The following is a 12,532-nucleotide window of genomic DNA, read 5'->3' as shown; positions in this document are numbered from 1 at the left end:
AAAGACTGGGAGTGGCAGGGTCACTACAAAAAATAATTTTTCCTCTGTTGATACTCATAACCTCTTGTCAACTGTAGGGAATGGGCCACATCCACTCTGATTGAATTGGCCTCGTTAGCACTACAAAAAGTAATTTTCCCTCTGTTGATATTCACCCCTTCTTGTCAACTGGTGAGAATGGGCCACACAGTTTTTAGGAGAGGTGGTGTACCAACAAGGGCTAGAGTCCCATTGACACTAGCTGAGCGTCTCATTTGAGTAAAGGTTGACAGGATCAGGCTCTGTGTCTGTACTGTGCTGAGGTGGGGAATGCTGGTATTTGAAGAGAACTGGGAAACTGATCACAGGCCCAGCCAAACATATTGAGGGCTAAATTGGGAAAATTTTGCTTTTTTTCCCCCTTGATCTCAACACTACTTGCATCACAACTGGACCTTCCAGGGAGTGTTTATGGCAGAGCTGTTAAGAGCTGGCCTATGCTCTATTGAAGTTCCACTGAATTCCTCAAAATAGGACTGTGCAGCTTGTCTGCATAGTGTTAATTTCACCCCAGTTAATCTCCACAACACCCCACTTACAATGGGAAAATGTTATCACAGTATTGCAGCTGGAGAAAATGAGGCAGAGAAGTTGCAGAACTTGACTAGAGTTATACAGTGAATCAGTGGCAGATGTAGTATTAGACTGCAGGAGACTCCCTAGCTTCCATCCCTAAGTTCAAGCCACTTTTTCAAGTAACTTTAATAACACACCATGCATGGGTATTGTTACAAACCACCCATCTCTGCCTTGCCGCCACAGACTGACTAATGTGCCTGAATACATTTTTTTATATATGGAGATAGGCTGCATTTATGAATTGGAATGCCTTTTGTGTAACAGAGGCTGTCAGTTGATGTTCTGATCATTCATGTGTGGAGTGAGACCTTGTTGAGTTGGCAGGATTTTGAGGAGCCGTCTATGGTCACACTGCACTAATCAGTGAATTACATGCTGTACTGAGGCAAGGCTGCCTCTTTTGCCAGCTATTTGAGAATCTTCTCTTTTATAATGTTCAACATCTCCAAGGGAATGGAAGAACTCAGCTGTGAGGAGAGGAAATTACTTTGGATTTAGGATGGTGGACCTGAGAGCAGAAATGATCCATCATATTCATTCATCCACTGCATTCAATTCTTATGTTGAGTTCTGCTGAGAAGTTAGACTATGTGGGTGTAATTGGTGTATTTAGTCCTTAGCCATAGAAGTATTATTGTTTTTCTTTAAGAGAGAGCAAAAAAGGCCACTCTGGCTGGAGACCTCCCCTATAAAATAATTGGAGTTGCACTCAAGCTGTAAAATTTGGATCTGGTTTGATCTTGGCTTCACTGTATGGGTCCCGCCCATTATAGAAACTGGAACATTTGCAAATGGATTTAGATTTCAGCCCACCCAAAGAGTATAAGACTATTTGGAATTTTTTGGTTCAAGCTCATGTCTAAATACAAGGAGTAATACAGGTAACTCCAAAACAGTGGGTGCTCTTTGCCTGGCAAAAACAAATGGATCAGGCATTCTACTCAATTTAGATAATAGTGTTTCCCCTCTGGCCCAAGCTGCTAGCTAAAGTTCAGGACTTTGCAGGATTGTTTCCATTAGGATGAGAAATTGCTATTGCAAGTCAGGTCTACTCTTGGTGTCATCTGGTTTATTTACAAAAAATGTACACAAAGTCCTAAGTGCCATAAGTAATCCTGTTCTTTTTGCGGATACAGACTAACACGGCTGCCACTCTGAGACAACAGTAGACAGTTTTCTTGCTCAGAAAGTCCCAAGTCTGCCACTTTAATGAACTCTGTGCCCAAGAAGCTCTGTCTCTCTGCTTCCTCTCAGAGCCACATTCACAACTCCATCCCCAGGCTTTCTGCTCCAACACACATAGTCTGCTGCCCATATCCTAGCCATGTGTTTGCAGTCAGGGAACCCCTCAGTCCACACAGCTTAGCTCTAACCTGGCACGCAGCCTACAGCCTTGGGCAGTAGCCTCCAAGCTGTCATTACTCCATAAAGAGACTTGATTGCTCCTTCTCTTGAGCCTAAAGGGATTTTATTCCAGAATAATTACTGATTTTATTCCAGAATAATTACACTGGAATAAAGTGATTCCATAATACAGTGTCCTTATAGGGAATTATTTGGGAATAGTTTTTGCAGAATAGTTTCCTTGTGTACACTAGCCCTTAGCTATCATCCCCAATGCCTGCAATACTGCAGTCAGTTCTGGACAATGCGGTATTGGAAAGATATGGACAAACAGACAAGAGTTCAGAAAAGACCATTAAGGAAAAAAATCAAGAGGTTTAAGCAATGCAATTATGAAGAATGACTAGAAAAGCTAAGTATATATTGCTGCTAATGGACTATTCTGAAACGGCAGCAGAGCTACTCTCTCATGGAATGTCTCTTGTTTTATTTTTATTGGTCATTTCAGGACTTTTAGGATCTCTCTCTTTCTCTCTCTCTCCTCTCTCTCTCACACACACACAGAGTCTTTTATCAGTTCAATTTATATCTACTCACTGTATTCAAACAACATGTGAACAACGTGAAAAGGTGCCCAGCATGCAGCGAAGAACAGCACTACAATAACCATCATCATCACGGCTCGTTTCTTCTTCCTGGAGGAAGCCGTTTGAGACAGAGAGCGAGAGCTGACAAGGAGACATGTATAGCAGGAAGCAAGCAGAAATTCAGCACCTGATCGTTTGTACTGAGAGAAATAGGCTAGTTGCATTCAGATGCTGGGACAGTAAAAAGCATTCACTGTAAAGCATTCACATTCCCAAGAAAAGGACAAGAGGATGGTCAATGAAATTGAAAGGTGGCAAATAACCCCCCCGCCCACCAATCTGACAAAAGGAAACACTTTTTTCTACACAATGCAAAATTAACCTGTGGAACTCATTGCCACAAGGCCTCTGAAGCAGCTAATACCGGCCACTGTCAGAGTCAGAATTCTGAAGTAGATTGATCACTGATCTACTAGTATGGGAATTCTTCTGACGGCATCACAACCACTTTATGACTGTTATACCAGCCTGCTTAACATTTTTTCATCTGCCAGGAAATTGATATATTTTCTAGAGGGGTTGGATAATGCCTGAAAGGTATGCAGCTTTGCTTCCAGTTGGATAAGCACCCAGAAAGCTCAGAGGCCCAATTCTGCTCTCACTGACTCTGACGTAAATCTGGAGGGATCCATGGAAGCGAATGGAGTTACACTGATGCAAAACGGGTGTTGGAGGAGAATCAGGACAAGGTGTTTATTTGGGCCTTAACAGAATTGCTGAATCCCTAGAGGCTTCCCAGGCTCTGGATATTTCCTTCTTGGGACACTCCAAACTTCCTCCCTCCCTCTGAAAGCTCTTTGCTTCTACCTGTGTTTCTTCAGGGTTAGCTGAATAGGCCTCTATGGTGCATCAGTGCCCACTAGTAGTGCCCATGACTATATGCTCTCCATTTGACTGTGCTGCTTTCATGCCTCTCCCTTTGAGCATCACTCTGTAGGTCTCCTAGGAAAAGGGTGGGAGTGGGAATCTGACCTCCTGAAAGAATTTCACAGGTGTGGTACAAACGGCAGCCAAAATTCTGGGGAAGGTTCTTTGGGTTGAGCTTCCCAACAGCCATGAGAGTTAAGTGGCAGGCCTATGCAATGGAGAGAGAAACTAAACCATAGAGAGACTCCTTAGATTGTGAGCTCTTTTTGTTCTGTGTTTGTACAGCACCCAGCACAACGGGGTCCTGGCCCAGGACTGGGGCTTCTAAGTACTACGAGAATGAAAGGTCTGATCCTGCACTTACTGAAGTCAATGGGAAGAGTTCTCATTGACTTCAGTGTTTGTTGGATCAGCCCTACAGGACTTGCCCAAGGTTCTACAGTAAGTCAGTGGCAGAACAACTAATAGAACCCAGGAGTCCAGATGACTAGTCCTCTCTTCTAACCACTTGCCAACATTGCCTACTAGTTCTCGCATGCATGCTTAAGCTACAATGCTTCTCCTCTGGTCTAGGGCTGCCAAGCTTCCAGGATTGTCCTGGAGTCTCTACGTATTAAAGATGAATCTTTAATTAAAGATAATACTATATGATGAAACCAGGAATTCATCCAACCGAAGTTGGCAATCCTATGCCCTGGTCTACGCTGCGGGGGGGAGGGAATCGATCTAAGTTACGCAACTTCAGCTATGTGAATAACGTAGCTGAAATCAACGTACTTAGGTCAACTTACCACGGTGTCTTCACCACGGTGAGTTGACTGCTGCTGCTCCCCCCGTCGACTCTGCCTGCGCCTCTCGTGGCGGTGGATTACAGGAGTCGACGGGAGAGTGCTCGAGGGTCGATTTATCATGTCTAGACTAGATGCGATAAATCAATCCCCGCTGGATCGATCGCTGCCTGCCGATCCGGAGGGTAGTGTAGACATACCCTATTTCTGTGCCATTTAAAGCCAGTCAGACAGGCGGGCACCCACCTTGTTATTTTAGCCATTTCGTGGCGACTCAGGGCATTCAGCACCGAAGAGTCTCCAATCCGTTTCTTGATCCACAGCTCGTATCCTATCCGGGAGTAGAGCATCAGCATGGCAGTGAGTGGGACCAGAAACAAGGCCACCAGGATAAAGATTGCGTAGGCTCGGCGCAGCTCAATGCTATGCCAGGACTCCAGGCAGCAGACGTGGTGAATATTATAGAGAAAGTCATATTTCACCTAAGAGTGGGAGGTGGAGTGGAGAAAGATACAAGATCAGAGACTTACAGGAGTCTTGCATCAATGCATCAGATAGGGAGTGGCAGAGAAAATAATCATCAATGTGACCAAGAATGACACAACTGACAATAAATAAAAAAGGGGAAACGAATCAAATCTAAAACCAACAAAAAGCCAAGAAGCGGGGAGGAGTCCCAGAGACTCTATGCAGTCCACTGAGGACTTTGCTATTGCTATTGATTTTATGTAGATGTTCAGATACCATGGTGATGGGCTGCAGTATAAAACCCCAAGCTAGGTAGGTAGGTAGGTAGATAGAACAACACCTTGAAATTTGAACCCAAACCAGAAACACCAAGATTTAAAAGATTTTAGTTGCTTATATATAAATTGTCACTTTATATAAGAACTGACATACAGGGTCAGACCAATGGTCCACTAGTATCCTGTCTCTGGCAGTGAAACTTCAGGGGAAGTGTACAGAGCAGGGCAGTTTGGAGAGATCCATCCCTGTCTTCCCCTCCTGGCTTCTGGCAATCAGAGGTTTATGGTCTCCCCAAACATGAGGTTACATCCTTGACCATCTTGGCTGATAGCCATTGATGGACCTATCATTTATGAACTTATCTAGTTCTTTTTTGACCCCAGTTATGCTTTTGGCCATCATAACATCCCCCCAGGCAGTGAGTTCCACAGGTGTTAATTGTGCGTTGTGTGAAAAAGTACTTCCTATTATTTGTATTAAATGTGCTGCCTATTAATTTCATCGGGTGACCCTAATTCTTGTGTTTATGTGAAGGGTTAAATAATCTTTCCCTATTCACTTTCTCCACACCAGCCATAATTTTATAGACCTTTTAAATCTGCCTCTCTCTTTTCTGAACTGAACAGCCCCAATCTTTTTAGTCTCTCCTTGTATGGAAGCCATTCCATACCCTTGAGCATCTTTGTTGCCCTTTTTTGAACCTTTTCCATTTGTTCCAATGGTTATTCACATGCACTGTTAAAAATATGTGCCTTATTTCTCATTTGAATTTGTCTGCCTTCGGCTTTCAGCCATTGAGTCTTGTTCTATTTATGCCATTCTCCCCTAGATTAAAGAGCCCTATAGTGTCGGCATTTATACACTGTAATCAAGTCAACTCTTGAGCTTGTTCATAAACTGAACAGACGGAGCTCCTTAAGTCTCTTGCTGGAAGGTATTTTTTTCCAGCCCTTGAATCATTTTCAGGGCCAAGTGATTTGCTCAAAGTCACAAGAAGAACCAGCAAATAGACCCAGGAACCTTGCCTTCCCTGTCTCCCCTGCTCTAGATGTCACATCCCCTGCATAGCACCCCATGATGAATACAGCAATAGCTTACTTCTGCCAGCTCCCTACTTAATTTTACTTACTGCGTCTTGGAAGTTTCTGTTACGAACTAGAGTAGCTGTTTTATAGTTCTGTCTGCTGTAGAGTTATAGTGAGATAAAACTCAGACAGGCCTGGCAGTTGGCATATATTGATTACCATGTAAAGTGGAAAATGAATGACATGGTTTATCAGTGAGGATGCTGCTTTACAAACTGAGGTGCTACTGCTTAAGAAGCCCCTAATTTCTAGGATAGGATGCTTATAAAGAGGCAGAGGGAACAATGCAAAATGCAGCAGAGAAACTGGCTTTGCAGAGGGAATGGGAGTTAATCACTCATTTCATGCCCATCCTTACTGTCTGACTGGAAAACGTAAATACCTCATTTTTTAAAGGCTACTGGCAGGAAGGTATTTAAATAAGCACTCAGATCTGTAAAATTAATTCTTGTAGTAGAGACAAGGTGGGTGAGGTATTATCTTTTATTGGCCCAACTTCTGTTAGTGAAAGAGATTGTGCTTTCGAACATACACAAAGCTCTTCTCCTAGCAGGGCATTTAAATGACAATTAAATTACTTTGGGCCAGCTCGTCATCTGCTGTAAATTGGCACTGGTCCATGGGCATAAGTATGGAACGGAGTATGCCTTCAGTGAAGCTGCACGGCTGAGATATAGTCCTCTCTGTCTGCTAATAGGATTCTTTTCCCATTATGTTTTATGCATGTAACTAATGTAATAGTGTCCATTTGACCCAAATATCTGCTCGCTGGTTCATCACCTCTATGAAAACTCACTAGTTTTACACACTTGACATTTGCCATAAGGATTTAACTGGACCTGGACTGTTTCTGATCTCAGTTAGGCTGGGGTCAAATCCTAGTTGCTGCTCCTGATTCACACTAGAAGAACAGAGCTAAGGGACTGGCTGGCGTAGATTGGTGAAGTTCCATTTAAGACAACGAAGCTATACTGATATATGACTGCAGGGGACCTGGCCAGTTGTCTAAGCTGTACTAAATGTAGTGCAGAACAAGATTTTAAGTGCTGATATCATAAAGCATGTTACTTCTGCTTGTCATATAGAACAGCAATGCGCAGTGCCACTGGGCATGGATAATTCCCACTTCTACAATGACACACTGGAAAGGAGGGGAAGGAGAGGAGTTCCCAGTTGCTTTGTACTCAGACACCCCAATTAACTGTGATTAAAGTCACTGTCAGGGACAAACTGGTGGCTTGACTGACATCCAGTAGAAGCATCATTCTTTGAAACTACCTGCTGATTTCCCCCTCGAAAATTTTACTGTTCATTCTGGGCCTGATTCTCCTCTCACACCAGCGTAAATCGTGAGTAACTCCACTGAAGTCACTGGGATTACTCTGGTATAAAACTGGCAGGAGAGGAGAATCAGGCCCCTCTATCTGATAACAGTGCTACATATACTGCCTGCCAATCCTATTGTCACAAGCTTCTTAGTGGCAAGATCTCAGACAAAGAATTTTGTGAGTTAAGCCATCAGACTATTGCACAAGGATTCATAGGGCCTATCTGCACTGCAATCAGAGGCATGATCAGAGGCAGCCCGAGTCCCGCCAGCCCGCATCAGGTGACACGGACCAGCCCTGGATGTTTTATTGCAGGTGGGCATACCCTAACTATAACACTGGGTAGCAGTTTTCAGATGAGCCTTCTCTTCCATGAATGTGTGACTGGCATTTACCTCCAGAGTCTGAACGTACAGCATGGGCAACCCAACAATGACCGCAATCGTCCATACAAATCCTGTTTAAAGAGAGAAGAAAGGAAGAATTAATTATTTCAATTATGACAGTTACTTTTCAACATTTATCTCAAGGTGTTTGTCAGTGTTTACTTTGCCAAGTGAATTGGCGAGAATGAAAGAGCGGAGGATCTAGATTTCTGATAACGGAGAGCTTGCGAATCAAGAAGCATCTTGTTTTTTCACTTTGTTAATTATGCATAATTGCAGGGCTCACCCGGTGTTGCTACCTCTCTCTGCAGAGAATTCTTCACTCATTGTCAAGGTGAATCAGTTACAGATTAAAAATCTAATATCTAATCCTTTACACCTTTCCTGATTTAAAATGAAAGGTATTTCAGTCTCCAGATCCAACAACTCCAGATGTTATTCACTTGAAATCAAATGTTCAGAGTAAGGAAATTGTTCCAAAGTAATAATCACTTGATGCTTTCATTCTGCCTCCCTTGCTCATGCTTAGTAATATCTTGCCTTGCAATAGTGCCATTGATTTAAATGGAGCTATACTAAAGAAAACTACTACTCAGTGTGAGTAAAGGAGACTGATAAATCAGCAGAATAAGATTGTATGCTGAAATTCTACTATGGGTTATGCACCATTTAAGTGCTCAAAATATGGTTCAAATGGGATGTAAATGGTGCATAGACCTTGGGTTAGCCCTCTGTGCAGGGGTGAATTTCATGTGCAATGAAATTTTGGTTCAGTTATGTGTTTGTAAATATGAGTTTTGCCCTGATTTATACCATTGCAGCTATTGTATATCATGGCACAATTTGGCCCAATATATTGGATACCTTTTTAAAAAGGACTGATGTGTCTCACTCCATGCTGCTTAACTTTGTATTGTTTCATCTGCACAATATTCCATATACTTATATTGGGAAATAACTGTGGGTGTGAGGAAATTTCAATTAAGTCAACCAAAGGCTTTTCACTGGCCTCACTGGGTGTTGGATCAAACCTTAGCTGTAACTACTGGGGGTGGTGAATGGGCATTTTCTTGTTAATTGCACCCGCTGTACAACTGTTCAAGAAATGTCATCCCACTGTGGGGTTTGAGATAAGATGAATGGAGCCTGCGCAGTTCACTCAGGTCTCCCCGCAGCCTTTTGTGAGGGCATGTGTTTCTGAGACCCCAACAGATTATTTTAGTGCCAATGATTATGTTTTCATTTCAGAGGGATTTAAGAGCTCACAAAGTTTCCCACCTCTTGAGCTCTCTGTGTTATCCTTGGTCTAGTGCTAAATACTCATCGATCTTTCAGAAAAATTGCCTGAAGCCTGCACAAAGCCAGATGTGGGATGCAAACAAAGGGAGATACCCTGCCCCCTTTTACATTCACTGAAATCAGTGGTGTCACACTGGCATGGTGTAACTCAGGCCGAAGGATTTTCTTTCCCTTTAACAAACTCACAGGTAATGCAGATTGTTTTTCTTTTGGAAGATGAACTTTACCCTGTGCAGAGAGCCAGCGTGAGGACTAGGGACCCTGAAGTCCCACTTAAGTCCTGTTTTGAGGATTGACATAGTGCTCAGAATTATGTACGCTGGTCCTCTATGCAGGCAGGGGAAGGAAACGGAAAACCCCGTAAGCATGCAAGAAGTCCTGAACCGACAAGCTCTTCTTATGGTGAGCCCGACCTTGCCCTGCTGAAGGGAACTTTGTCATTGATTTCAGAGGAGGCAGGATCAAGCATTGAATAAGCCAAGCTGCTGAATGCTGTAAAGCCAAAAGTCACACTAGATAACTGCAGTGCCGCTGGGCTATTTTTTGCCTCCTGATGAATGGGTGTTTAGGGTCTGGGGAGTGGGCTGGGGAAGCCAGGCGCACCCCCCCACAACACACGCAATCACACACAATCTCTTTCGCCTGGGCAGGAGGAACCATTGCATTCCCCCAGAAGAGTTGGATTTTGACTTTAAAAATAAATGAACATTTCCAAATGAAAAGTCATTTAGAAATGAGGAATCAGAATGGAATGGCCTGAGAGTGTCAAATCGTTCCACTCTGACATCATCAAAATGTTGGGTTCCAATTCTTTTTCTTTGATGAAATTTCATTGCCAGCGGGTACTTTCCTGCAGAAAATGTCTGTTTCAGTGAAACAGCATTTTCCAATGGAAAAATGTTCTGTTGGAAAATTTTTGACCAGTTCTAAAACCAAGTCATCTAGTCCATTCCAACCATGCAGGTTTATCCATGGATTGTGTCATCCCAGTGCTTTTTGTGCAATCAGGTTTGAAATCACCCAAGGCACAGGGACCTATTCTGCCCAGACATAAGAGTTCTATAATAAATTTAGGACAAAGTGTCATTCATCATTGAACCTGAGGTTCAATGGCTCCATGCCATTGAAATATCCTGTTTTTGTTTTGTTTTTAATTTTGCCAACCGCATAGCAAGAAAAAGCTGCATGAATCATTATAAATATTTATATGGAGGGTGAAGGATGATATGATGTGCTGCCCAGAGTTCCCCTCCTTAAGACAATAAAAATAGTGAAAAATAATGAAGCAGAATATCAGCGAAGGTCAGTTTAAGGTGTTAAGTATCTAGTCAAGTGGGAGAAAAGGACAAATGTATCCAATTAAAACAAAAAACACACATCACTGACATGAGAATTTTTTTTTAAACCGATGGTTTTTAAGAGCAAAAGTAAACCAGATTGTCACAGTGGGCCAAAATCCTACAGCACTGATTTCAGTGAGGCCACTCATGGAACAAGCTGTTGTTCAGGGTGAGTAAGAGTATCAGAATCAACTTGCAGTGAGGGAGGTCTAGATTGGATATTAGGAAACACTGTTTCGCTAGGAGGGTGGTGAAGCACTGGAATGGGTTACCTAGAGAGGTGGTGGAATCTCCTTCCTTAGAGGTTTTTAAGGCCCAGCTTGACAAAGCCCTGGCTGGGATGATTTAGTTGGTGTTGGTCCTGCTTTGAGCAGGGGATTGGACTAGATGCCCTCCTGTGGTCTCTTCCAACCCTGATATTCTATGATTCTGTGAATCAGTCTCACTGTCATTATAGTGCTGTAGAGCTCGAAAGCAGCAATAGAAAACTTGATTCTTCCCACACTTCCATGGTGGAGCAGGTGGGAGATCAGAAATCGCTCCACTGAAATCATTCTGATGTAAAGATGGTGTAAATGAGTGCAGAATCAGATTCTTAGAGTGGACTCAAGAAAATAGTGAGGATTAAATTGTGTAATGCACTGGTGTATTTGTGTCAGAATCTGACCTCTCTTAGATGGAATATCAGGTGTTGTGTTTAGCCAGACACACAAAGAAACCATGTGCTTTCAGTCTGAATGACTTGTATTTTTGATGAAAGAGAAAAACCAACCAACCTAGAATGGCTCAAAGCCAATGCTCATATAAGTTAATGGGAAGGCTCCCTTATTAGCTTCCATGGGAGTGCACCTATGTTTGTCCAACACGGGCTGGATTTGAACATGTCCTAGAAATGGCATTGCTAATTCTCATAATTTTGTCATGAGTCTCATGATGATTATTGTTTTCCTTAAAGCCCCAGCTCCTGGAGTCAAGTGAATATGTGATGATTTCAGCCTTCATTCTTAAAAAGAAAAAGTAAGTTTCTAGCCCTCGTGGCTATGTAGAAAGCTTCAAAAAGGTGACCTCAGTGGACCTTATAGGCTCAAAAAGCCTTAAATAAATAGAAGGCAAATAAAAAGAACCTCAAATCTATTATTTGTACATAATCTCATGATCTGAAAGCCAATCTCATGGCTTTTGGTGAGCCTGACTCATGATCTTTGAACATTTGGGGTTTGCTAGACTATAGAGGTGCAAAACTCCATGCCCCATTACCAGTTACCCTACATATATACACAGCCATACCTAGAATTTTGTAGGTTCTCTTGTTTGTGTACTGTCTCTTCATCTTCAGTGGGTGAACTATTCCTTGGTACCGCTCTACAGCAATGCATGTCATGGTAAGGGTGCTGGCCACAACTGCGGTGGTCTGAATGAAGGGGACCATCTTGCACACAAAAGGGCCTAGAAAAGAAAGACACATTTTAGTGTGCTGGCTCTCATGGCAGAAATAAACCCTAACCCTAAGGCGTGGGCGTAAATTTCAGCAGGCCCCTCATTCATGCTGGTGGCTCAATTCTAACTCAGATTGTCCCCTATACATGGACTTCTTTTTAATCTTTGGATTGTCAAAGAACCTGAGCCTGATTCCTTACTGTGCAGAGATCTACTTAGCCCAGGAGAGGAGGGGACAGCCAAGGAATTGGTGATAACTAGAGTCAGGTGAAATTTTTCAGCCAAAACTTATTTTTGGTGAAAAATGGAGATTCAATGCCACAGAAACATTTCACGAATTCCTGCAGGTTTCACCAAATTGTTTTGACTGGGGGGAAAAGTTGGAACACATTAAATGGTTTGGATTTTTCAGTTCAAAATGACTTTCTGTTTCAAAATTTTCTTTAATTTTTTTTTAAATCAAAAATGTTTAAAAACTGTCAAAATGATTTTGTCAAAAAATAAAATGTTTAGTTTGACCCCAAACTATTTTTTTTACTTTTGGATTTGCCAAAACTTTTCAGGAAATGTCATTTTGCATTCAACCCCAAACAACCCCTCCCCCCCCCACACACAGGTGGCAGTGGTTGGTTGTTGTTTTTCTGTT

At 42.5% G+C, this 12,532-nt stretch overlaps 1 protein-coding gene across 1 annotated transcript in view; it reads right to left on the bottom strand.

Annotated features, from left to right (window-relative positions):
• LOC120398653 (pyroglutamylated RF-amide peptide receptor-like) overlaps window positions 1–12,532 on the bottom strand; it is a 109,215-nt gene that overhangs the window by 3,832 nt on the left and 92,851 nt on the right. The window contains exons 2-5 of the mRNA XM_039526208.1: window positions 11,737–11,895; window positions 7,820–7,881; window positions 4,511–4,746; window positions 2,560–2,657 (exon numbers count right to left, since the gene is read on the bottom strand). Of these exons, the coding sequence (XP_039382142.1) occupies window positions 2,560–2,657; window positions 4,511–4,746; window positions 7,820–7,881; window positions 11,737–11,895 (555 nt within the window). The remainder of the gene's footprint in view (window positions 1–2,559; window positions 2,658–4,510; window positions 4,747–7,819; window positions 7,882–11,736; window positions 11,896–12,532) is intronic.

The sequence above is a fragment of the Mauremys reevesii genome, linkage group 2 (assembly GCF_016161935.1).
Source record: "Mauremys reevesii isolate NIE-2019 linkage group 2, ASM1616193v1, whole genome shotgun sequence".
Classification (NCBI taxonomy): domain Eukaryota; kingdom Metazoa; phylum Chordata; order Testudines; family Geoemydidae; genus Mauremys; species Mauremys reevesii.
The sequence above is the reverse complement of the archived record's forward strand: the minus strand, read 5'-3'. Positions and strand labels throughout refer to the sequence as shown.